The sequence below is a fragment of the Protomyctophum parallelum genome, assembly GCF_964188405.1.
Source record: "Protomyctophum parallelum genome assembly, chromosome: 6".
Taxonomy (NCBI): domain Eukaryota; kingdom Metazoa; phylum Chordata; class Actinopteri; order Myctophiformes; family Myctophidae; genus Protomyctophum; species Protomyctophum parallelum.
Genome location: NC_139701.1, coordinates 12773003 through 12800197, shown reverse-complemented (window position 1 = coordinate 12800197; position 27195 = coordinate 12773003). Strand labels below are relative to the sequence as shown.

Below are 27195 nucleotides of genomic sequence, written 5' to 3'. Positions count from 1 at the left end.
AGGAGAGGAGAGAGAGGAAAGAGAGGAGAGGAGGAAAGAGAGGAGAGGAGGAAAGAGAGGAGAGGGAGAAGAGAAGAGAAGAGAAGAGAAGAGAAGAGAAGAGAAGAGAAGAGAAGAGAAGAGAAGAGAAGAGAAGAGAAGAGAAGAGAAGAGAAGAGAAGAGAAGAGAAGAGAAGAGAAGAGAAGAGAAGAGAAGAGAAGAGAAGAGAAGAGAGAGAGAGAGGAGAAGGAGAAGGGGAGAGAACAGAACTTTAAACTAAATTATTTTTCCCAACACAACAACAACAACAACAACACTAACACTATAGAACTGTGTGTTCTCTCTCTTTAAACCGTTTCTCAACTTTCCAGGCCGGCCAATAAACTTCTGGGTAAGATAAACACTTCCTGGATATGAGGTCACCGTCTTCAGTCTTTGAGGGAATGTCTTCACGCCAGAATGTGTGTATACGTTAAGTGTGTGTATGCATGTGTGCTGTGAGTCAGTCAGTGAGTGTCTGTGTGTGTGTGTGTGTGTGTGTGTGTGTGTGTGTGTGTGTGTGTGTGTGTGTGTGTGTGGGCGCATAAGGACGTCGTTGTATGCTCCATCGGTGTGTGTGTTCATGTGCATAATCATGTGGTATGGTTGTTCACATGGCTGGTTATGTGTGTGTGTGTGTGTGTGTGTGTGTGTGTGTGTGTGCGCGTGTGTGGGCGGGGTAGGGGGTAGTTGCATGATTAATTAAATACAAGGGAGATTTCAGTTTGAGAATGAATGTTATCAGAACCACAGAAGACTGCAATCCTTTGAACGCACTTAGGATGGGAACGCGTCTGTGTCGCTTTGGCGTTTAACCACGTTATTTTAAACTTTAGCTGTTGAAAAATAGCAGATCTACAGATCTGCTAATTTGTGGCTCAAAATGTGGCTCAAATCTTTGACTACATATTCTTTCACAGCGAACGTTTTTTAACTCAAATATTTGTTTCTGGGGGGGGGTCCCCGGAACACCATATTTTCAGATGAAGGTCGACGGCCGAATGCAGATATCTTTTGTGGTCCTTGGCATGAAATAGTTTGAGAACCACTGATATAGAAACATTGTTTTTTTTTTTGTTTTTTTTAAGACATTTTTAGAATCTCAATGGGCTAAGTCAAACATTTTAGCAGGTTTCTTTTCCCACACCCCTGGGTGTGCAGTGCATGCGTGTTAACCCATTTTGGGGCGGGAACCCCTTTTGGTGTTAGCATTATGTTATGCTTTAGCTATTGAAAAATAGCAGATCTACAAGCTCATAGCGCGCCACTCGGTGGCGCGCTACGAGCTTGTAGGTCTGCTATTTTTGAAAAATCGAAGAACGACTGACACAGAAACACAGCTTTTTCAAACAGACATTTTTTTAATCTGATCTCAGGTCAGAATGGGTTAAGTCACCTGTCTCATGAGTTCCTCCTGTCTCCTCTGGATCCTCTCTCTCTCCAGATGGATCCTCTGGAGTCTCATCTTCTGCTGCTGACTCACCCCCACCGCATTCACTGCACCTGAGAGAGAGAGGGGCGAGAGACACCCGTTAATACACACACTCACCCCCACCGCATTCACTGCACCTGAGAGAGCGAGAGGGGCGAGAGACACCCGTTAATACACACACTCACACCCACCGCATTCACTGCACCTGAGAGAGAGAGAGGGGCGAGAGACACCCGTTAATACACACACTCACACCGCATTCACTGAACCTGACAGAGAGAGAGAGGGGCGAGAGACACCCGTTAATACACACACCGCATTCACTGCACCTGAGAGAGAGAGAGAGGGTCGAGAGACACCTGTTAATACACACACTCACACCCACCGCATTCACTGCACCTGAGAGAGAGAGAGAGGGGGGCGAGAGACACCCGTGAATACACACACACACAGCATTCACTGAACCTGAGAGAGAGAGAGAGAGAGAGAGAGAGAGGCGAGAGACACCCGAATCGAACTGGCAACCTTGCGGTTCCCATCCAGCCACTCTATACCCCTGAGCCACCGCTTAAGTCAAGTTTAACACATTTTGGGGCGGGAACGCCTTTTGGTGTTAGCATTATGCTGTGCTTTAGTTATTGAAAAATAGCAGAGCTACAAGCTCATAGCACTACGAGCGCCACTCGGTGGCGCGCTACGAGCTTGTAGGTCTGCTATTTTTGAATAATCGAAGAACGACTGACACAGAAACATGGCTTTTTCAGAAAACTGTCAGGACGAAGAAGACATTTTTCAGAATCTGATCTCAGGTCAGAATGGGTCAAATTACCTTGAACGCTGCTAGGCCCGCCGCTAACTCCACTGCCGCCGGGCCCCAGGGACCCTCCTCCTCCTCCTCCTCCCACCAGGCTCATCATGGCCCCAGCGGAGTTGTGCTGCGGCGGGGCCCCCAGGCTGCCAGGCGAGCTCAGGGGCCCAGGAGCGGGGCCCCCTTGCTGGGCCTGCTGCTGTTGCTGCATCTGCTGCTGCTGGTGGTGGTGATGGTGCTGTGGAGGTGGATGCTGCTGGTGTGGCTGAGGCTGCTGCTGTTGGTGGTGTTGCTGCTGCAGCACTGGGAAAGAGAACGAGAGAGAGAGAGAGAGAGAGAGAGAGAGAGAGAGAGAGAGAGAGAGAGGTAAGTAAGTAAGTAGCCTTGCCGAGCCATGAGGCCCATAGGGGCAGGAGCCTATCTGCTGTTTCTGTAGCGTGAGGCAGCTTGGTGTACAAGTACACCCCCTGGACATGACGCTAGTATGTCGCAGGGACTTACCCCCAATCCAACCCTTGATGCTGAGTGTCAAGCAGGGAGGCACTGGGTCCCATTTTTAGAGTCTTTGGTATGACCCGGCTGGGGATTGAACCCCGACCTCCCAGTCTCTGAGCTGGTGAGGTGGTGGGGGGAAAAAAGAAGGGAAAAAAGGCCCAGGCCGTAGCGTAACGGTCTGGGCACCGGACTGGTGATCCAGTCGCGGTGTGCCGCGGGTTCGACTCCCGGACCCGACACGGCCTTTACCGCATGTCATCCCCCCATCTCTCTCCCGTTTCCTGTCAGCCTACTTTCTATCCCTTAAAAAATCAATAAAAGGCGTAAGCCGCAAAAAATATATATATATAAAAAAAAAAAAAAAGAAGGGAAAAAAAGCGATTGAATTTGCATTAAAAGTGGACTTGGACGAATGATCCACCAGGACAGCGTTGGGTCGGTGTGCCTGAGATGGGGGCGGTCATGATTACACATTTAAGTAGACGATTACAAATAACTGCGATTAATGATTTAATTGTGTTCTTGGCCATTGGATATTGGAACATTATGAATAGAAATTACATTTCTGTTTGCCTTTTAGGCTTCGTAATGAAATAATGCACCGGGCCAAATAACTGAAATATACCAAGAAATTACTGCCATTGTTTGTGTGACGTGTTGTAAAGTTCAAGTGACGTGTTGTATCTGCAATTTCAGATTTTTTTGTATGTACAATTTCTCAAATTTTTTCATGATTATGACATTTGACAAAAATAATTGTGATTATCTAAAATAATTGTGATTGTAATAATTGTGTCAACCGTAGCCTGAGAATGGCGTGTTGTGGACTGAGCTAAGTGTAGTAGTAGCACTCAAAAGTCCAGGAAATCTACATCAAAGTTGATTAAAATAAAAATGTATAATAAACAAGCCATTAATCATGCGTCCGCCCTCATAGTTAACTTAGTTAGTTTAGATTATATAATAAGCCTTTTACATGACCAGCCTGCACTAATTAATTACATTCTCTTGCCATGTGTCCCACAGTCTGAAAATATTTAAAATAAAAACAGATTTGACTGTCTGTTGTTGTGGCCACTGTGATGTGTTAATGTATCCAGTCTGTGACGTTAATGTGTCCCAGTGTGTTAATCATCGGTTAGCTTCTGATCGGAAAATCATTACACTACTATAGACACAGTCAGCAGATCTTCAGGTGTTTCATTAACAGACTACTGTGACAGAAAGAAATCAGTGTTTTATAATCTATAATCTCAGCACCCCAAGATAAAAGCAAGCATTTACATAAAGAGTCCCAGAGTGCAGAGACTACACTTTCACTCACACGACAAGAGCACAAGCGTTCAAGCCCGGGTTCAATGGTAAGACGCAGCATCTACTCAATGAAGGTCTAGACATTAACCCCTTTTGGGGCGGGAACCCCTTTTGGTGTTTTATGCATTACGTTGCGCTTTAGCTATTGAAAAATAGCAGATCTACAAGCTTGTGTGCCGCGCTATGAGCTTGTAGGTCTGAACAACATATTTTCAGATGGGGGTCGCGGCCAAATACTTCTGGGGCTCCTTGACATTAATGTTTGAGAACCACTGACATAAAACATGGGTTTTTCAAGAAAACTATCATGATTTAGACATTTGTAGAATCGTCCAAAATGGATTAAGATAGTTTTAACGTGCCTGGCTCACACACACATAAATAAAAATGCTACTCTGGAAAAAATAAAATAAAACAATACTGCACAAGTTACTTTAGTTACAAATCTGTATTGCCCTATAAAAACGCTGCTGTATGTATGTATGTATGTATGTATGTATGTATGTATGTATGTAATGTAATGTATGCATGCATGTTTTTATCGTTTGTTTCCAAATGTAATGAATTTGACTGCTCAAAGATGAAGCCATTCAAACAATTTCACCATGTAGCACAATGAGCCTCTACTGATGCAAAGGTGTGTTTTTAAACTCTGAACTCAACATGTTTGTTGTTGAACGGAATGATCCTAGTGGACTAGTGTCCACGTTTCGAGGGACAAACGAGCCAAGTGAGATCTTTTACAAACCTGTACACAAGACTATAGAAGCTAACCATTAGCTAGGCGGCCCTCAACCAGTGGTGTCGTTCTGGTTGGGGGATTAATTCAGTTTTAGGTTTCAAACCTGCCATGGTTTTGTTTTGGGCCCGGTCGCTCCACTGTTCACAAATAGACAGTATTGTGAAAGCATCATTGCCAGTCAATGACTCAGTCATTGTGTGTGTGTGTGTGTGTGTGTGTGTGTGTGTGTGTGTGTGTGTGCTGACCGCTGCTTCAGTAACACAGAGAGAAAAACACTAGCACCCAGCATGTATTCTCAACAAGTACAACTTCACTATACTGGCAGTGGACATACAGTACATATACATTATACATACAGTAATACAGCCCCAATAGGAATCACATCATTATAATCTTGGAAGTGTTCATCATGTCCCAATGCTCATGGAATGAAGCTGATTCAATCTCACCACTGAAATCAGATTGGGATCATTTGTCAGTCCGAAATCTGTGATTTCGTGAAACAGCACGAAAGTTTCCTAAACAATGAACTCATTTTATTTGTCTAGATTGAGTTTCTGAGAAACTCAGTGCAGTTTGCCGGCGACTGTTCAGCATCAAGTCCAATCACACACTCAATCCATCTTCATACCGGCTATTTAAACTGGACATTTGCACTGCTCATCCTGCTTGCTCGCTTACTGCTGCACACTGATGTTGCTGTCTGCTAAACCTTTGCTGCTCACCCTCCACCTCCACCCCGGTTACAATCCTGTCGTTTTTGGATCTGCTAGTTTAGGTACGGAGGGATTCGGAGTCCCAATGGTTGGGACTGATCAGAGTACCTTCAAAAAGCAGATCCAATTCATCACCAAACCATAATCAATATACTGCTCATTTTATATTCAATAAATATATATTCCATGCATTCATGAGTTGTCCTGGGTGAATTGTTTTCTAGTTTGACCACTTCACATACTCTTTAATCTTTAAACAACTAATAACTGAAAATAGACGATCTACAATCTCACAACACGTCGGTCGCACTGCGACGTGTTTCAGTACAAGAGATGCTTCTATAGTAAGACCTACTGGCTGCTGTGAGGAATCCCCAAAGACTGAAATCAGTGGTGAAGACTGAGAACTTTAAGACTGAAATCAGTGGTGAAGACTGAGAACTTTAAGACTGAAATCAGTGGTGAAGACAGAGAACTTCAACCCATTCTGAACGGGAACCCATTTTGGTGTTAGCATCATGTTATGCTTTAGCTATTGAACAATAGCAGATCTACAAGCTCATAGCGCGCCACCGAGTGTGCGCTCTACAAGCTTGTAGGTCTGCTATTTTTGAAAAATCGAAGAACGACTGACATTTTTAGAATCTGATCTCAGGTCAGAATGGGTTAATCAGACCAGTGTGTGTCCAGTGGAAACCTCGTATGAATCTGATCTCAGGTCAGAATGGGTTAAGACTGAAATCAGTGGTGAAGACTGAGAACTTTAATCCATGCAAGCTGCAAACAAAGCTCTGGTCACTGACACACTGTATGAAGCGCTCTCCCACCCATGCGAGCAGACACGTGTCTGCTGCTGACTGACAGTCAAACAAAACAAGGGATCGTTCTGGAAGATAAACAGCCTAAAAAGCCAGTCTACCCAGTTAAGTTAGCTCGCCTTTTGAGCTGACACACGAGGCCGTATTTTCTTAGAATACATGATATATAGTACCGTAATTTCCGGACTATAAGGCGCACCTGAATATAAGCTGCACCAGCCAAATTTAGGGAAAATCCCGTATACAAACCGCACCGGACTATAAGCCGCAGGTGGCCCACTAGTGGCCGTTACGTTAGCTCAGAGCCTTAGATGGCTCTGCGTTAGCTGTAAAAATCCATAGATTAGCCGCACCGTTGTATAAGCCACAGGGTTCAAATCATGGGTAAAAAGCCGCGGCTTATAGTCCGGAAATTACGGTACACAATACATACCATGATATGTACACGTTTTAACTTATTCAGACGTGAGGACGCATGTGTCGAAACGGTTGAGAAATGACATAGTTACCGTGTGGGGGTCCCTCTACTGTACTGTACTGTCACTGTACTGTACTGGCACACCCAAAATCACCATACAGTTAATATGTGCGCGTGTGTGTTAGGTTGCGCACAGGTGGTGAAAAACAACCATGCTGTTTTGGTGCTCAGATGCACCCACCCAGCCACCCACCCACACAGCTCCATAAGGGAGTGCACCACTCAAAAAGACCTAAATGGATACACCTGCTCTCTCTCTTTGAAGCCAAGGGGTGCGAGAAGGGATCTGTACAAAACAAAAACACAAATCTTGTACAACTACAAACGGGACTGACTGACCCACTGTTACTGAAGTCTACTTTGGTCCTGTGATATTATCCATCTGTTCGGGTTGTGTGTATATGCAGTGGTGTAAAGTAGTAACTAAGTACATTTACTCAAGGACTGTAATTTCTAGGTATTTCCAATTTTCTGTACTTTTTTCCTTCTACTCGTGAGTACTTTTCCACCACTGTGTGTATGTGTGTGTTATTATAAATCAGCCCCAGATGAAGCAGATAGAAGGCCAAGAGGAGTACAGGACAGAGTCTGCAGCTAGACGCAACAACGTCTGCCAGGTGAATCCAGCCATCCCTTTCTTCTCGTTCCCTGTACTTTCATCCTGCTTTATGGTACGCCTTTGATATTGCAATAAGTAACAGATTATGATAATGGCACAGTGTTCTTGTAAGTCCACACAGTGGCTGCATGGCGGATTCAAACGTGGAATAATGCTAATAAGTAACAGATTAATAATGGAACCGTGTCCCATGGAATAAAGCAAAAGTAAAATCTCAAGACTGAAAATGTAATGATGTTGTTTTAGGTTCCGACCAGCTGAAGAAATCAAAGATTTGAAGACATTAAGGTTTTTGCTTTTATGACATTTCTGAGAGCCATTTGTGTTTCTGGAAGATGCTTCTAAACTTGCACCGGAATTACAAGCTCACAACACGTCGCTCTGCGACGTGTTGTGAGCTTGTAGATAGGCAATTTTCGGTCACGGCTGGGCTTCTATGGAATCCAAATGACGACTGAGTACTTTAATCCATGTGGTCCAACACAGTGACTGCATGGTGGATTCAAAATGTGGAACACGCCGTAGCCAACAAAGTCCTTCTAAGGAACAACGACGAGTCCAGACAAAAATGTACTATGCCAGGGTGGCTGGTAGAATGGGTCCGTCCGGCCAGCGTCCGACTCCTCGTCCACCACCAGAATGTGCCGGCCGGTATTTGGCTGGTGGTCATGAAAATTACAGGTCTCTAGGTTCATTCTGTTCCAGGGCTAAACCAATAACAGGAAGTGATGTCACATTCCTCACACTAAACTTCTGGGAATACCAGCAGGCTTTTACTCTCTCTCTCTCAAAGTCCTTCCCTATCTGGGTCTCCCTCTAGCACTTTCCCTCTCTCTCTCTCTCTCTCTCTCTCTCTGCGTTTGTTCTTTTCTCTCCCTCTCTCTCCCTCCGTTTTCACCCCATCTACTCTCCTCAACGTGGTTTGTGCAGCCATGTTGAGCGACCGTGGCGTGGAGCTAGAGAGAGAGAGAAACTGGCTGCGACAGAGAGAAACATACAAACACAGAAACAAACAAAGAGAGAGGAAAAGAGCAGAAAGAGAGAGAGAGAAAGAGAGACAAAGCCAGCGTTGTTCCGTTCTTGTCAGCAGTGTCAGCTGGCCAACACTGGCAACACAGGAAAAATCTGCTACACATTACACTGTGTGTGCGTGTGTGTGTGTGTGTGTGTGTGTGTGTGTGTGTGTGTGTGTAAGGCAGTCTGGCAGAGGTCAAAACGCTCTTCTCACGCACAGGCATTCTCCACAGACAGCCTCAGGACACACTCATGTACGCACGTGCATGCACGCACGCACGCATCCGCACACACACACACATACACGCACACGGTTAGGCGATCAAAACGGGGGTGGCAGGCTGTGGCTACGTTACATCACTGGCAAGGAGGGGTGAGATCAGCGTTCTGGGGGGTTGGAGGAGGGTGTAACCGTCCAACAAATCTGGGTACTTCAGCTGTCCGTCGCAACAGCCAAAACATAATTAGATGATTGATTAGGTAATTAGTGTTGGCGATTCATTAAAAGGGGGGAAGAGCCAAGCATGGAGGAAAAGAGGGGAAGGCATCGTAACGTGACAACTTTTGTGTCGCGATAGTTTTTTTTTTTTTCTTTATATACGGGAAACATTGTCCAGATCGTTTCCATACAAGGTGTGACAACGAGGGGGTCTGGACATTGTGGCATCTCCGGGAATTCCGTTCTTTTACTTCCTACACAGCGACGTTCTCACTGATAATTTATCACCAAGTGGAAAAACTGGATGGAGGATTGTACTGTATATAATTATATTTTGTTGCTAACTGTTAATGTAAAATAAACACATTCCCGGAGAGTGAGCAGAGTTTGGGATCAAGGGGTGCTATTGTTGGGCTTTGAATATTAACACATTTAGAGTTGATGGAGCGACTGTGATGCCTCTCTCCATTCAGCACAGCTTACTTGGCCCAGGCTGTAGCGTAACGGTCTGGGCACCGGACTGGTGATCCAGTCGCGGTGTGCCGCGGGTTCGACTCCCGAACCCGACACGGCCTTTACCGCATGTCATCCCCCCATCTCTCTCCCGTTTCCTGTCAGCCTACTATCTGTCCCTTAAAAAATCAATAAAAGGCGTAAGCCGCAAAAAAATATCTTAAAAAAAAAAAAAAAAAAAAAAAAAAAAAAAGCACAGCTTACTTGTTCCAATCATGGTGACTTTGACAATCAGAATATGGTATTTCTGAAGAACTATTATTATTTATTTATTTCATTAAAGGTATATTCAGTGATTTCACTCAAAAAACCATATGTTTCGTTTTTGGCTGTGGGACCCAGCCCTTCGTCCAATCAGGATAGAGAGTCAAAAACGAAACCTAAGGTTTTTTGACCCCCAGGGGTTAACTGGGGACAGGGAGGAACTCCTTATATGGTCAGCACACTCTATAGTAGGGAGGATTATCACAACAAAACAAAAAAATAAGTGATATTTGAATTAAGTGAAATCACTGAATATACCTTTAAATTAACTTTTTTATTCAAGAAGCACCCATACACTATTTTATTTGAAGAAGAAAAAAAGTAGTACATTATTCTTTAAACATTGTACCTTTGAAATTTCCAAAGCAAATAATACGAGCCTTTAAAATGTAAGTTGGCAACAAAAATCTAGTTTCGGGTTATAGACTTTTTAAGCTCCATACTACAGAGTTTAGCATTTATCTTACTTACTTTATTTGGACGGGACAGTATATATTATACTATAATAATTATATAATAATTATTATAATAGTAACCCCCTTTAGACCTGAGGTCTAAATCCTGACCAACCGCCTGGTCAGGACGACCAACGTATAGGTGTTCCGTTCCAGGTCTAAATAGGTTAACCCATTAATGCCTGGAACACATCTGTGTCACCTTAACTTATAACCATTATTATGTTAAACTTAAGCTGTTGGGAAAAATAGCAGATCTACAAGCTCATAGCGTGGCACCGAGTGCCGCGCTACAAGCTTGTAGATCTGCTATTTTTGAAAAACGTGAAAATGTGCCACAAGTCTTTGAATATATATTATTTATATTTATTTGCATGGGTTTAACAGACTCTCGGGGCAAAAATGTCGTCCCTTCCTCACTTTTCCTCCAAGGACGCAGGGGGGTGGGGTGGGCGTGGATTGATTGGTTGATTGTTTGGTGGGTGGGTGGGGTGGGGGGGCAGGGGTTCTTCTCAGGGATTGGTTACTTACAGAGTTTTGGGTGGAGCCAGGAAGTGGAGTGTGTTTTGTGGTCAATGTAGTAGGTCTCTCCCTGAGGGCTGGCGGCCTGCTCCCAACCAGCCGGTAAGTCCCCTGGACGGGCAGTCAGATAGTCAGACAGACAGACACAGACACACAGCCATTCACACAAAAAGTACTACTTTTTCCAGGAAAGCCTCAGTCAGACAGTCAGTCAGTAGAAGTCAGTAAAAGGTCAGTCAGTCAGTCAGTCAGTCAGTCAGTCAGCCAGCCAGTCAGTAAAGGTCAGTCAGTCAGTCAGTAGAAGTCAATAAAAGGTCAGTCAGTCAGTCAGTCAGTCAGCACGCCAGCCAGCCAGTAAAGGCCAGTCAGTCAGTAAAGGTCAGTCAGTCAGACAGACAGCCAGTAAAGGTCAGTCAGTCAGTAAAGGTCAGTCAGTAAGTAAAGGTCAGTCAGTAAGTAAAGGTCAGTCAGTCAGTCAGTCAGACAGACAGCCAGTAAAGGTCAGTCAGTCAGTCAGTCAGACAGACAACCAGCGAGCCAGTAAAGGTCAGTCAGTCAGTCAGTCAGCCAGTAAAGGTCAGTCAGTCAGTCAGTCAGTAAAGGTCAGTCAGTCAGTGAGTCAGTCAGTAAACGTCAGTCAGTCAGTGATGCTGGAGTCAGTGTGGACTAACACATGTTGAAGAAGGGTCACCACACACAGACAGCACTGCCTAGTTTCCACAGAACTAGGACGGTTGAAGTTTTAATCTCTCGGTTCTTCCTGACTGACCTACTTTTTAATAAGATTACTTTTATGGCTTTTTTTTATGTACTTATTTGGACAGTAAGAGTGCAACAGGAATGTGGCGATGTTTGAGATGAACACAGCTGGCATCCCGTGATACACCTTTAAAACGTTAAGACACCACAAAACACACAGTATCTCACACACACACACACACACACACACACACACACACACACACACACACACACACACACACACACACACACACACACACACACACACACACACACACACACACACACACACACACACACACACACACACACACACACACACACACACACACACACACACACACACACAAAATCCTCAGTGACCTCCATGAGTTCAGTCCTGCACTGTATAGTATAGGCCAGGGCATAGCAGTGGCTGACATTTTGTGGTTCCACAATTTGAAAACCCATCCATTGTTCCCAAAGGGCTCTCCACAGATATTCACATGAATTATTTTAAGCCTGGGACCAAGCCAACTAGACTCCTGGACTGGGACCGGACTGGGACCAAGCCAACTAGACTCCTGGACTGGTGAGTCATGACCCTAAGACATTTGATTCTGTGAAAAACTAGATTTGAAATAAAACTGCAAAAGAAAGGCTATTTATTGAATAGTAGTATAAATACCAGTAAGATGCGTTTGATGAGGTCAGATCAACAGAACAGGCCAGCTCCATATATGGAGATCTAAGGGTGGCAGCGGGGGCAGTGTCTTGAGTGAACAGGATTTGACGAGGGCCATGGGCTTTAATTTTCGGGCCTGTTGAGAACTCTAGTTTTCGCCGGCTGCTGGGCGCGGCCTCACTAATAACTTTGGGGCGGGCCCGTCTAGAGTTTGAATGGACAGGTATCAGTCAAAAGGAAGACAGAAGAGGAAAGACGGGTGGGGTAGGATCAACATATGGAACGTCAGAACAGGTCAGCTCCATTTATGGAGATCTAAGGGTTTGAGGTTAGATGTAGAGTTGCCACCGAGTGGCGCACTACGAGCTTGTAGGTCTGCTATTTTTGAGAAATTGTGAAAATATTTATTTCAGAAAACTGGAGGATTTAGAAGACTTTTATTTATTTATTTTGAGGTCAGGCCTAAATGGGTTAAGTTCTTCACCACTGTATGAACAGCTCTGGGTTGCTTGGCGATCGATGAACAGGAAATGAACCGGGAGTGAAAATGTCTGCCTCCGTCAACTTTGATCTCCGATTCTTTTTCCAGACTGCGTTTTTGGTCAAACAAGTTTTATTCATGGCTCATAAGTAAACGTTTGATGTTTTTGGTGAATTAAAATAAGACCGCATTAACAGCTTACACAGCCATTTTGTTATTTATTTTTTACTTCCGGTTCACGGCCCATTGAATTTTTGATCTTCAAAGTAAGAGCTTGCGCTGAAAATATCGTGGTCAGTGAACACGTTTGTAAGGACTCCCCCATTACATGAACGTGTGTCAGTTTTGCTCTCGATCCGATTTCCGATCATTTGAGTTTTTGAGATTTTAGATTTCCGATCACGCGACGGGATCGGGGGAACAAACCTAACTGTGACTTTACTTACCCAGGTTGGGCTGGGACAGAGCCATGCTGCGCTGTGGCTGGGAGTGTGGGTGGTTGGGGGGGTTGTGGTGCAGGGACATCGCTGCCATGTTGGGCGCCAAAGACTTCCGCGGGTCGATCCACGTCGTTATCTTCTCTATGTGGCTGGAGAGAGAGAGGGAGAGAGAGAGAGAGAGAGAGAGAGAGAGAGAGAATGAGAAGGGAGGAATGTTTATTTAATAATTGAAATGTGTTTATTCGTTCAGCTCATCTAGTAGAAATTAAAGACGTGCATAGTATACAGAAAACCCAAATCATGTGCATGGGACGTTGAAAAGCTGTGTGACCTTTACTGACCTCGCCTATTAAATCAACGCAACGCACACACAGACACTAGCTCGTAATAATCCCGGTGAGGCAAGTATCTTTTTGGAGCCAACGCGATGTCCATTTGAAAACATTTGTGTGCCCAGTAAAGGTGATAAAGACAACATTCAAGGAGAATTGACTAAATATTTAGTTTGAGGATGAGATGGAATATTTGTCATGTTCCTTTGGGTGGTCCATGAAACAAAAAAAAGAGAAAAGAAACCTCTGGTATGTTGTTTCAGAGGTTAGCAGGAAGATAAATCCTAGCAGCAGGAACTGAGAGGTGTTGGAGGTGAATCACACGAAGCGGCGCTGTGTGCAGTGTGCAATACAATCTATCATTATCTTACACAGGCACACACACACACACACACACACACACACACACACACACACACGTTACAGTGACTTTAAATAAACACACAGATGCTGTCTGTGTCTCTCTTTCCGCTCTCTCCAATTATCTTCCGTTCCTCTGATCTTCTCGTCTCTATCCTGTCTGTCTCCTGTCTCTCTGTCTCCCTGTCTCGGTCTCCTTGTCTCCCTGTCTTTCTGTCTCTCAGTCTCTCGGTCTCTCGGTCACCCTGTTTTTCTGTCTCTCTGTCTCCCTGTCTTTCTCTTTCTGTCTCTGTCTCCCTGTGTCTCTATATCTGTGTCTCTCTGTCTATCCGTCTCCCTGTCTCTCCGTCTGTCTCCCTGTGTCTCTACTCTATGGGCTCCATTTTCGTACCGCTAAACCCCTTATCGCTAAACTTCTTTTCTTTTTTACTATTTTGCATAACATTTTTTTATATTTAAAATGGCCAGTCTACAAGCTCACAACGTGTCAATGTAGATTGGCTAGTTGAACTGTTCAAAAGGCAAAACAGTTTAGGGATAAGGGGTTTAGCGGTGACGAAAATGGAGCCCTATATCTCTGTCTCCCTGTCTCTCCGTCTGTCTCCCTGTGTCTCCATTCTATACAGTATCTGTCTCCCTGTCTGTCTCCCCTACAGGGTCCACTGTAGAGGAGTCAGAGTTTTTAATGTTTGTTTAACTAAAAACAAACATTAAACCTGCATATAGGAGGGGCTACAGCTGTGGGTGCAGCTACCACCCATCACCACCCACCAGGAAAACGTAATGAACTGGTGGGCATGTCCACATAACAACAAACTTTTAACGAATACTGTACACTTTATTTGAAAAACATCCAGTGGTCAATGAAGTCTCCTCTACACTTTTTAAACCCCATGTACTTTTGTTGACCGAGGTCCACCAGGGACCCATCCACGGCCCTCTCCTAGTTCCCTCTCTATACCAAATCTCTGGTTCTGCATAGCCAGCTGGGTTGCTAACTTGCTGCTATGCTATCGATTTTCTTGGGGACATTTTCGGTCGTAGTGGCTACATCTGTCATTACAAAAATTACAATGAAAAACGGGGATGTGCGTTAGCGTCATTAATGGCACTTCTGCGCTGTCTACGGAACTGGACTTTTCCGATCGCTCCTGCGGCAACGCAGGCATGCCATTAATGACAGTAAAGCACACCCTCTTGTGTAATATTGCTTAATTATGACATGCCAAGAACAGGGTTCGAGTGGTTCAGTTCCCAGGGAAGGAGAAAGAAAGAGAAATGGGAGTGGTTAGTAGCCTACAGAGATTCATTCACAGCATTCAGATACAGTTACAGGGGGAATTCCCCCATATCTCTGTCTCTGGCGTGTCTTCCCCCCCATGCGTGCACACACACACGCACGCGCGCACGCACACACACAGACACACACGCGCTCGCGCAGACACACCATATTGCATGTGATGCCAACAATACAACTCTCTCTCTCTCCATCTCTTGCATGCATCTCATCGTACTTTAATTATGGAACGTTGGCATTTGATTTTCCAACCTCTTGACTCCGGCTGAAGGACATCACACTGTAAATGGATTGAAGAGTGCATTATTCGATGGGGGCTGTGTGTGTGTGTGTGTGTGTGTGTGTGTGTGTGTGTGTGTGTGCCACCTGTATGGTCACATAGGGCTGATATCAAAATATACTGCACCTTATGTTGTAGTAACTGATTCCTCTGTGATTAAAAGGAACACTTTCAACCATATTATATCATTATGAGACTGTAGCATTTCGCGTCTCAGAGATGGGTTCATTGTGGACCGCTGGGGTCAGGGTGACCCCTGGGGGTCCTTGAGGGGGGTTTCGGGGCAGGGGGGGGGGGGTCTCCACTCTCCAGCTAAATGACTCATCGTTAGGAAACAAATGGACCCTTTACAGGTCTGTGACTCTGAGACTGTAGTACAAATGGTACACTCGCTTATGTGGGTCTGTGGGCCGAATGTATACAAAACTGGGGGACCTTGAAATCCAAAACTTTTAGAACTACTGGCCTACAAAGACTATAGGTCCTTTCAAACAGGCAGCGATTAACGCGCCTAGTATTTCATTTTCAATGAGACCTGCATTTTTTTTCTATACACGTAGAGAAGTCGAGGGCCGACAACACAAGCATATTTCCGTGAGCACAGTCCCGTGAAACTGTCGCGCGTGTGCTCGTTTCCTGCACACGCTGTCCAGACCTGGATTCTGTAAAGATTATATTATTTTACACTTGCGTTGTCGCGCCCCTCATGAATGAGCTGACCTGGAGCGGAGCCGTCATTGATCCAGGCGACCAATAAAATAATAATATTTTCATTTACTACGATTACGTAGGTAATTTGAATGTCCACCACTCCAAAAACACAATAAAGCTAAAAAGCTAATGGTCATCAACAGCAAGTCAGCAACCCATTTTAATGAACGAACAACCAACCACGTTTCAAAGCCGGCGGGTTAATTAAAGCCGTGGCCCATTTCATGATCCACAATGATTTGAGTCCAGTCCAAATGATAAATGACAATGACAGAATGATTTAAGTGTGAAGTCCAGTCCAAATGATAAATGACATGACAGAATGATTTGAGTGCAAGTCCAGTCCAAATGATAAATGACAATGACAATGATTTGAGTGTGAAGTCCAGTCCAAATGATAAATGACACGACAGAATGATTTGAGTGCAAGTCCAGTCCAAAGCCTATGATGATACCGTTGGGCCCTATGGCTAGTGTCCACAGTCACTGTGACACCCGCAAGGCATTATGGGTGGCTCCTCTGGTTACCAGCTAGAACAACTGCTAGTGTGTGTGTCGCAGTGGCTATAGTTAGATAGATGTCTTGGCAACAGCTGCCGTGTTTTCCACCCCCACCAGAGAGACACACACACACACACACACACACACACACACACACACACACACACACACACACACACCCCCCCCCCCCCCCCCCCCTTGGGAGTGGTGGTAGCGAGACCTCCAGGCTCCAACCAACATCATGTATAATATGATTTGATTTCTCTACAAACCCAACATATCACACAGGAGAAATACAGTCCACTAAAATCATACTGTCAATTGTGCTAAAATGGCTAATCTATCCATGTTTCTATTACCTATCCATCTCTCTACCTACGACCACAAGGTTCTGGGTTTGATCCCGGTCTAAATGTCCATCAACTATTTCAGCCTGAATGGTGCTACAGCACACCGTTTCCCTAACACTGGGTCGTGACCCATTTGTGTGTCGGACACATTCTTATGGGTCCCTAGTCCTACTCCCTTTGTTGTTTTTGTTTCCTAAATTTAGTTTTTAATTATCAGAACATTTTCAGAACATTCCCAAAAAGAATTAATTAAGAAAAACTAACTTCAATGATTGTTTTCGGTAATTTCACGAAGGATCTATGATCTATGATCAGGGATCTAAGAAAATGTTAAGAAATTCCATGAATTAGAAAACAAATGTTTTAAGAAGTAGCGAAAATAGCCAATCTGCAAGCTCATGACGCGACGTGAAGCGATGCGTTGTGAGCTTGTAGATCTATTTACACTAGTTTGGGTCACGGGCTAGAAGGTTTTGGAACGAGTGCTATAGCAGGTTAAACAGAAGGTTCATGTGTATACTATAGGGTGCTACCAGGGTGCTATACCACCAATAAGGTACACAAAGTGTTGTTGACCACTTAACCCCTATATACTTTGTTGACGGGAGTCCCCCAGGGGCCAATACTAGGTCAGTCCCCTTTCCCCCCCTCTACACTAAATCTTTTTGCAGAAAAGTGAACGACGTCCTTAGGGTTGGCCTGGCCACATGGTCGACAAACCTTTGACTGAAACGAGATGCATTTGAAATATCTTTGAATGTATATTCTTTCACAGCAAATGTTTGTAACGCAAATACTTTGAGATGAGGGGGGGGGGGGGGGGGGGGGGGCGCCAACCCCCCCAGTGATATAGAAACATATGAAAACATACATTCAGAAAACTGTTGAAGAATCAACCTCAGGTTTTTTTAACACATTTAGGCGTGATGTCGAAATAAATAAAAAGTCTTCTGAAAGAATATATATTCAAAGATTTGTGCTGCATTTTTCAAAGATAGCAGACTTACAAGCTTGTAGATCTGCTATTTCTCAATAGCTAAAGTATAACATAATGCTTAGCTAAAACACCAAAAGGGGTACCCGTCCAGAATGGGTTAACTTGTAAAACTGTGATCATGTGACAATAAAGTTTATTGTGATTCTGAGCAGAAGAAGTATATAAAGTATGAAAAAAGAATGAACATACCATTATTGAAGGTACAAATAGTGATGGCAAAGCAGGAAACCACCAGATTGTTGTAGTATGGCTGAGACCTGGTTATTAGCCCATCCTGGGCTAACCCCTTTTGGTGTTTTAACTAAGCCTTATGTCATACTTTAACTATTGAAAAATAGCAGATCTATAAGCTCGTAGCGCGCCTTGTAGGTCTGCTATTTTTGAAAAATAGTGAAAATGCAGCACTTTGAATATATATTCTTTCAGAAGACCTATTTTTTTTATTTCTACGTCAGGCCTAAATGGGTTTGTTATTTGTCTGTTTCAGTACCTGCTCTACCTCTAGCTCAGCTGTCCAGAGCCCCACCCATTAATCCGTTTGGCCAATATATTCATGGTCATTATTATTGACTGACTTTTTTTTTCAGTTCAAATAGTTTGGTTCAAGCCTAGAGGAGCACACGTCAAATTTAGTTTTACAGGGAGAAAACATATTGGATTGAATGTATCTTTTGAAAATGAATATTTCATTCAATCTCAACTTTGGTGTGTGTGTGTGTGTGTGTGTGTGCGCGCCTAGGGTGGTCTGTGGTCAAGGAATGTTAAAGTGGCATAGCTCTGTAGTCAAGGTAACATGGAAAATGCAGTGAGTTGCTCCTTTGCTCTCTCTCTCTCTCTCGCTCACGCACACACATGCACGTGCGCACACACGTCAATTCTCATAATCAATCACTCTCTAGTGACTCTACCATTCCTTGGTGGTGATCTGATCAGGCCACTTTGATGACATTGTTGAGATTTTTCTTTGCGGCCCAATTCCAATATAACCGATACATTTCTCATCATAACTCCATTACATTTCATTGGATGCAGTGTTATGTATTGTTGCATCATGCAGGGCAGCTCTCAGCAGGGATTCCTTTTTTCCATGGCGCCGCACCGTGCCTAAAATCTCTGGCACCATGCCAAGACAAGCAAAAAAAAAGAAAAGAAAGTGGAGTGAAAATGTAAAATGATACCGTACTACAGGCAATTCACCCTTTGTCAAGTCCCGCCCATGGTTGTGCCCCTCTTCGCACCCATTGGCTGCCGTTTCGTGGTTGGACAAAAATCCTCTCTCTCCATCCACTAGCATTGACATAACGTGTTTTTCAGTTGCTTCGTATTGATATTATGTGCGTTCAATTGTTATTTTAAACTTGGTGTCAGTAAAAAAGGAACATCACAGGTGCAGCATGGTGACTGGGCATATCATGTTTGTTTTTTCCAAGAATTATGTTATAGCAACTTCAACATAAACAAGGTGGAACGAGGGCAGAACAAGGCAGAAAGAGCCTGCTGGTTAGTCAGTCAGGGACCAATCAGAAGGCTGACAAAGGGTGAATTGGTTGAAATAAGCTCTCAAGCTGTGCTGAAATGGGCATGCCAGCACACCTAGACCAGGGGTTCTCAACCCGTGGGTCAAAAAACAGAAAAAAGAAAAGAAAAAATCAACTGAATGGCTGATTATATCAGTTTGTATTGGTGGTGGGGAGGGGGGCGGGGCGGGGGTCACGAGACATGGCCAAAGCATTTCCGGGGGCGCCAGCCAAAAACGTTGAGAAGACCTTTTGACCTAGACGTTAATTTGAGAACAAAATCTAAAGATGTGTGTTATGCAACTTCTCAAATGAGTCTTTTATTTTGAGGGCAATAGTAATGAAAAAAATAATAATAATAATGGGGCGGGCGCGCTTCAGTTGCGCGCCGGAGAAAAAAAGCTGGGCAAAGCCTTTTCCTGCAGGAAACACTGCTCGAAGTTTGGACATGTGACAATTTATAATTCATAGCACGACGCATGTGGCATACCGGAAATAACTGATCGACAGATTAGAAGATCTGTTCTTTTTGACAATCGGCGCCACAGTGAGATGAAGTATTGACGTGTATAAGACAGAGAAAAATTATTTATCGCGAGGGATTTTGCGGTTGCAGAAGTCCGCCTTCAGCCTCCCCGACCACAAGTTTGATCACTGCTTTCACACATTCGACATCTAAAAAGGCCGTCATTCAAGGAATGCATTGTCACGCCGCATGACTTAACGCGGCCGTGCACGCGCGCAACGTGCACACATACACACAGCACATTCCTCTCTGTGTGAGGCAGACAAAGCTGTCAGTCAAACTGTCAAGTGGGCCAATAGCAGGAAAGATCAAATGGCCAATGAGACCACAAAATGGATCATACATCACACATTGACAGGCCGGGAACTACACACACGGGCTGGCTGGCAGGCAGGCAGGCAGCAGGCAGACATGCACACACACATATGCATACAATACGTTGTACGTCTGTAACACTCAGCGTTCGTCTGTAGCAGCGGCAAGCATCTATTCTAGATATAGGTTCCAAACTTTTTTGGCCCAGGTACCCCTTTTATTGGGGGGGAATAATTTTTTCCAGGTACCCCCTCATCCTCGCAACACGGATTTGCAACGTTACATTTAGATGCAATTGGAACTATTTTGTATTCAAACTTTTCAATCAAAGTCACAACACATTATCACAAAATTTATTTAAGATGCTATCTTAGAATAGATGTAGACCTATTTGACAGCGCAGAAACTTAATTGGCTTCCTTGATGCATCAATTAAGCATCAACGACCATCAGCTGGTCACAGTCAGACACTCAGCCTCGGCAGCACTAACTGAAAGTGACTGCATGGAGTCTGTTTCATTTCTATCCAAAGGCCCTTGAATGATGGAATATGATTAAGGAGCACTGTGATTAGGGTAAGCTCACATATCACACATACCATAATTCACTGACAAAACTATTTAACCACTATTCTAGACCAGTGGTTTCCAAACGTTTCAGGTCGAGAGACCCAAAAGAGATTAGATGTTTGCCCGGGACACAAACCAGTGAAAATAGCAGATCTACACGCTCGCAACGCGGCACTTTGTGTGCTTGTAGATCTGCTAGTAGATCGGCTATTCTCACGACTTCTTAATTATTCTATTTTTATGTTTGTTTGTGTTTGTTGTTTCTCATGAAATACTAGTTTTTTTTAAATGTAGGAAAATAAAATGGGCTTTTTTACTCGAGTCGTGGCCCATAAGAATTGGTCCGTGACCCACAAATGTGTCCCGACCCACTGTTTGGGCCATAATAACACGCCTTCAACATTAACACACACGCACTCAAACACAGACACACACCCGACCTCCAACTCGCAAAGACAACCTCCACCAAACACACACAACCTCCAACATACGACCTCCAACACACACACACACACACACACACACACACACACACACACACACACACACGGCTGTCGACAACAATACACCCACATAACTGCTGCTCACATAAACATTCCACAGCCATGAATAGAGCAAAGGAGAGCGAAAGAGAGAGAAAGTGAAGTAGAGGTAATCTAGAGGGGAAAATGTACCGACCCAAAAGACCATCTCTCTCTCATGTGTCCCCATTACCTTCTCGTATGCCTTTTGGCAGTTAAGCCTTCATCCTCATCAGCATCGTTTTCTGCAATCACCAGCTTGCATTGGGCCGGGGACCGGGGTCCCAACCGACTAATTGGCGGTCTTCTTTTGTTGCTGCGTTTTGCACATCCAAAAGTAGTAGGCTCACTAGCAGTCACTAGCCAGTCACCAACACCTGACTAGACCCCTCTAAGAGAGATGCGGAAAACTGATCAAATGGACCCCGGTCCGGAAAACAACTTTAGACGGACGACATATTCGGCAGCAGTGTGCAAATGTGATTGCACACTGCCTCGATCTCCTTCTCAACCCACCCCCGTCTTTTCCTCTTTCTTTGTTTTCTTGGAAAGTTAATACGATGGGAACTATGTACAAAAAACTATTTCACACACCTTTTTTTTTACTTGTAAATGATGTGACAATAAAGATGATTCCGATTCTGACATAAAGTGAGGTGACTGAGGTCAACATTTAGTTTTACGTCCTCCGAAATTCGCTCCGATATTCGGCCAGTGTGCAAACAACAAGTGGCAGTTCATGTCCCTGCTCTGCATGCAGGCGTGCACGTGCGTGCACAAACACACGCACGCCTCTCTCTGAAGTGGTCCACTGTTATTGTCCCAGACCCTGCGGGCTGCGCTCACAAACAGGAAACCATACGTTCCATTTCCTGTCCGTCACACCATCTGTGTGTGTGTACGCGTGACAGATTATGGAAAATACCAACATGAAGTTCAAAGCAGACTGGATGATTACTACCAATGGTTCAGCCCATGGACACGGAAAGATGTCATTCATCATTCTCATATTTTTCTAATGCAGATGTGACACATTATTACTATGTTATGATTACACAACTACTACTAATAAGAGTATTATACTGAAATCATCCATCCGGCCATTTGATTATAGACTACAGAAAGAGAGAGTTTAAGACAGAGAGAGAGGTCAATTAGGTAGCGTCTCTATCCAGTAGTTTGTCTGTACTCGAATAGACTAAACACAGATAGCACAGACAGACCCCTCTTGCGCACGCACGCACACACGATCTATCCAAGGACTCAGACATTGTTGAGATTGTGTGGTTGTATATGCAGGTAGTAGTACAGCGGGAGGCTGTCTTTGTCTCCTCGTCTCTGCTGACAAGTTACAGCTGCCTTCCTGTAAATACACCCCCCCACACACACACACACACCCCCCCCCCCCCACACACACACACACCATACCCCCCCCCCCCCCCCCACACACACACACACACACACACACACACACACACACACACACACACACACACACACACACACTTTGCCAAGGGCCGGAGTTGAATTGTTCACCGAGTCAAAGTGTTTCTGTAACTTTACTGTCCAAGACCACATACCATGTTACCGTCTAGCACTGTTGTGAAGAATGTGAACACTGAATCTGTATCATATCAGCTATCTTGCAGTGGTTATTATTGCCAAACTTTAACTACTGTTCTACTAAAGCTCCATGAGGAATGGACCTCCTAATGACGGACCACAAAGATTTGGAAACGCCTAAAGGCTGTTTCGTACTCGTAAAATAGTAAATCCGGTCTGGCTCCCTTTGTAAGCTCTGATGACATGATTGAACATTTGACAATTGCTTCAAAACCTGTGATAGCCATTAGCCAGTCATGATGGGCATATACTAGAAGTTGACGGGTAGATTAAGGTCCGATAAATAATGATGCACTGTGCATGTTCAAATCATGTATATTTTACAGAACTTAAGACAATGTTTAGGTGCCCACTCTTCCTGTATCCGAGAAATAACATGCGTTTTAAAACTGGTTTTAATATTTAATATCATATTGTCTATGTCCCTCAAAGTTATTTCTAATGGTTTGAGCCTCAATCACCACTCTGATATAACCAGTCCATTTATTTCTGGACTTTGAAAGCCGTTTTAGTGGTGGGGGCGCTGATGATATGCAGATTATTTAATATTTGATTCATTATAATACTGATGCTAGATAAAACCAGGCTTGTTTCCATTCCATGCCAGCTTGGAAAATCAACAATGGTGGACATTGTAAGGAAAGTGGAAATGCAGATTTGGAACTGAAGACTGAAGAAGAGGAGGAATTATACAAAGTAGGGTGACATTGATGACATCACGATGAGGAGAGAATCAGTTGAGCTGTTCCTGAGTGCAATTTCCATTAAAGCACCTATATGATATGAAAGCCTGATTGTTCAAAATTGGTTATTTGTGGGGATAGAAAACACACATATGGGAGCCGTAAAAACACAAAAGAAATTGAAAAAAGTTGAGTTTTATATGCTATAGGTCCTTTAACGACTTGAACCCTATGCTTGGTTAACGGGCTCCCATTAGGGCTCTATATTGTTTTAAAATGTCCTGTTTGATGTGATGTTTTACTATTATCATTTATTTTGTGAAGCATTTGAAAACGCCTTCATATTTTATTTCTTTCATAAATAAAGAATCTTTCACTCAATAGGAACTGCTCCTGTCGCAAGTTGATGATGTCATATGTCCATATGGTCTAGCCCTATGGAATGTAAGGAATGCATATGCTAATAAAAAACAACTTAATACTTCCTAAGGATAATATGAGCATCAAAGCAATATTTAAAAAACATTTTTATTAGCACATGCATTCCATATATTCCACAGGGCTGGACCACACATGGACATATGACATCATCAACTTGAGCAGTTCCTATTGAGTGAAAGATTCTCTATTTATGAAATAAATAAAAAATGTAAGGTATTTTTGAGGGGCGCTAGCCCCTCCTATATACACTACAGGTTTGTTTTTAGTTCAATGTTTGTTTTAAAAACGCCATTGACAAATTGACAAAGAGAAATTAATGTTTGCTTTGCGACTGTCTGAAAAAAGATTTTTTTTCCAGACATCCAGTTCTAGGAAACACAGAATGGGGGGGACTTTTTTTTATATAATTTCCACACAACCGCTCTAAGGTATATTAATGACATAGTGAAATGTTGAAAATGAGTGGAATGCCCCTTTAAGAGTTCAGAATCCTGCTCAAGGACAACTCTGGGGGAGCCAGGGATCGAACTGGGAGCCTCAGAGTTTCCATCCGGCCGCTCTACCGGCCACTCTAGCACTGAGCCACTGTTCTACTCCTGTCCTGTCCTGTGTATGAGTGTCATGATCCCTAATCCTGGAGCCGCTCAACACATCCTCTCCCAGCAGAGTACTCTCTCCATGCCAATTTGATACACTCCCATCCCCCGTTCCCCCCTTTGTGCGTGTGTGTGTGTGTGTGTGTGTGTGTGTGTGTGTGTGTGTGTGTGTGTGTGTGTGTGTGTGTGTGTGTGTGTGTGTGTGTGTGTGTGTGTGTGTGTGTGAGACTGTGTGTGTGCATGTGTGCTTCTTTTATGGGTGGGGGTTAAGTTAATTAACAGCTAGCCTTGTGACTATTGTCACACTGTTTTCAAGTTGCTATCTATCTGTTGAGGCTGTGAGTGTAGCGAAAACCTACAGGGATGCCCTCTTGTCAGCTGGTCCAGGGACTATATGCACAAATGCAAGCACAAAGCTACCTGACATACTGGAAAGAGAAAATGGAATGCTATCTATCACTAAAAAGTAATATACATTGGCTGAATACCTGAGCATGGTAAACGACTCAAAACTTAGGAAAGCATTGACTAGGTACAGACTCAGTGAACACAGCCTTGCAATAGAGAAAGGCAGACCCCGTTCCCAAGGGAAGACAGACTATGCACCCACTGCACAGTGCACACAAAATGTGGTGGAAACAGAGCTACACTTCCTAACCACCTGTCCGCTATACCAAGACATCAGACACATACTTCCCACAGATTACACACCCAAAGCGAGTTTGAAACTATGACCAACGAGTCAACGACAAAAAAAGCCATACAGAAATACAACAATGTGCACTGCAAACACATGCAGCAAGATGTGTGAACTGCAACAACAGAAGGTTAGCTAATGGAATACAACCACCCTAAGGACTACCATCTGTACCAAGTAGACCTACTGCACATGTAAACAGAGCTGCGACCTTTAAACACATCTTAAATCAGATGTTTGTATACCATTTAAATAATAGTCTTGAGAAGAAAAATGCTAATATTTGTCCTAAAGTGACTGCAAAGAAATGCTGCTATTTGTTTCAAAAAAGCTTTATACCCTGTATAACATGTATATAGCGATGCAATGTGACATAGCCATTTACAAAATGCTGTACCCCCTCCAACTGTATATACTTTTATTACTTTAACCATTTTCAACAGTTTCTATTGTATTTTGACACTTGTTTGGGTAATGTAAACGTGTGTTTTCTCATGCCAATAAAGCTCCTTTAAATTTAATTGAATGTGTGTGTGTGTGTGTGTGTGTGTGTGTGTGTGTGTGTGTAGGAGGTTGTTTTCCTACAGCTTCTGTAATTACTGCCCCCCACATAGCACCAATGTGCGCGACACACACCCACCCCCACACCCACACACACACACACACACACACAGCTAACAGAGCTAAATCAGTAACAAATATGGGGTAAAATAACCAAATAATTCTCTTTTTAAATATAAAACTATGTCCATTTAGAATATGGGCGCATTAAGGAAACTGAATGGTCTCGTACAGCAGTGATATGGGGCAACAAAAAATTAACCGCTTAAGCCCCATGATCTTACACTTTGTTGTGTGGCAAAATTTGTCTATGAAGACAGTTGACAGCCTGTTGCATTGTGAAGTGTTATAAAAAGAAGAAATAAATCACAAAATGCCACGCCCAAAATATGTACGCCAGGTGGAAAGTGTCAAATAAGCAAAAAATAATAATAACCATGCTTATTATTGCTATATATATATATATATATATATATATATGTGTGATTCGAAACAGCCTGTTTTCCAATGATGTGTCGACCATGTGACTGATACCAAGCTGACGAGATTAGACCATAGTTAGGCATCTATCTAATTATATAATACATCTACACACAGAAGGGCACAATTGCCCAGAGCGTTGCTTAAACAAATCAATGGGATAAGATAGGACAGGGAGAGAATACTTGAGTGTTCCAGTGAAGAAGAAGGATTTGCTCTTGATTTGTTGGCTAAATATTCCGGTGCAGTACTTAGTTTTTGGTTCAGACTAGTTATTGGTTAGACCAGTCATTAGTCCTACAACTACAACCTATCTCAAACCCTCACACTGAACCCAACCTCCCACGGGGCAGCACACCTAAACCTAAACTTAACCCATGTCTAACCAATGACTAGTCTAAACTAAGTATGCACCCCAAATATTCCACACAAGAAACTGTGTCCAGGAAACACCAGAAACATCAGACTAAAGTGATTTTGGTTAGCTAATAGCCATTTATGATATCATTGATCTGACAGCTTTGTTGATGAACTAGATGGTTTGCATTCTGAGGGTAGCAGAGTGAAGAGTCAGAGTTTTGGGGGGTCAAGGGTATAGGGCTGTCACGATTAATTTTCTGTTTGCTTTTTGGATCTGTAATTAAAATGAAAGTGCACAGGGCAGATATGACAAATAACTCAAATATACCAAGAACTTGTCATTTTTATAAATCTTATACTTATAAATATAAAAACTGATCTACAGGCTTACAACATGTTGCAACTTGCAAGCTTGTAGATCTACTATTTCTGCTTGTTATATGCATCAATATCTTTCAAAATGGAAACGATTATGACCATTATGACAAGAAGATTATTGTGATT

General features: G+C 43.5%; 1 protein-coding gene across 2 annotated transcripts in view; it reads right to left on the bottom strand.

Annotated features, from left to right (window-relative positions):
• wwtr1 (WW domain containing transcription regulator 1) overlaps positions 1-27195 on the bottom strand; it is a 40148-nt gene that overhangs the window by 7566 nt on the left and 5387 nt on the right. For both annotated transcript variants that reach the window (XM_083767367.1, XM_083767368.1), the window contains exons 2-4: positions 12981-13123; positions 2281-2562; positions 1416-1522 (exon numbers count right to left, since the gene is read on the bottom strand). In XM_083767367.1, coding sequence (XP_083623493.1) covers positions 1416-1522; positions 2281-2562; positions 12981-13123 — 532 coding nt within the window. The remainder of the gene's footprint in view (positions 1-1415; positions 1523-2280; positions 2563-12980; positions 13124-27195) is intronic.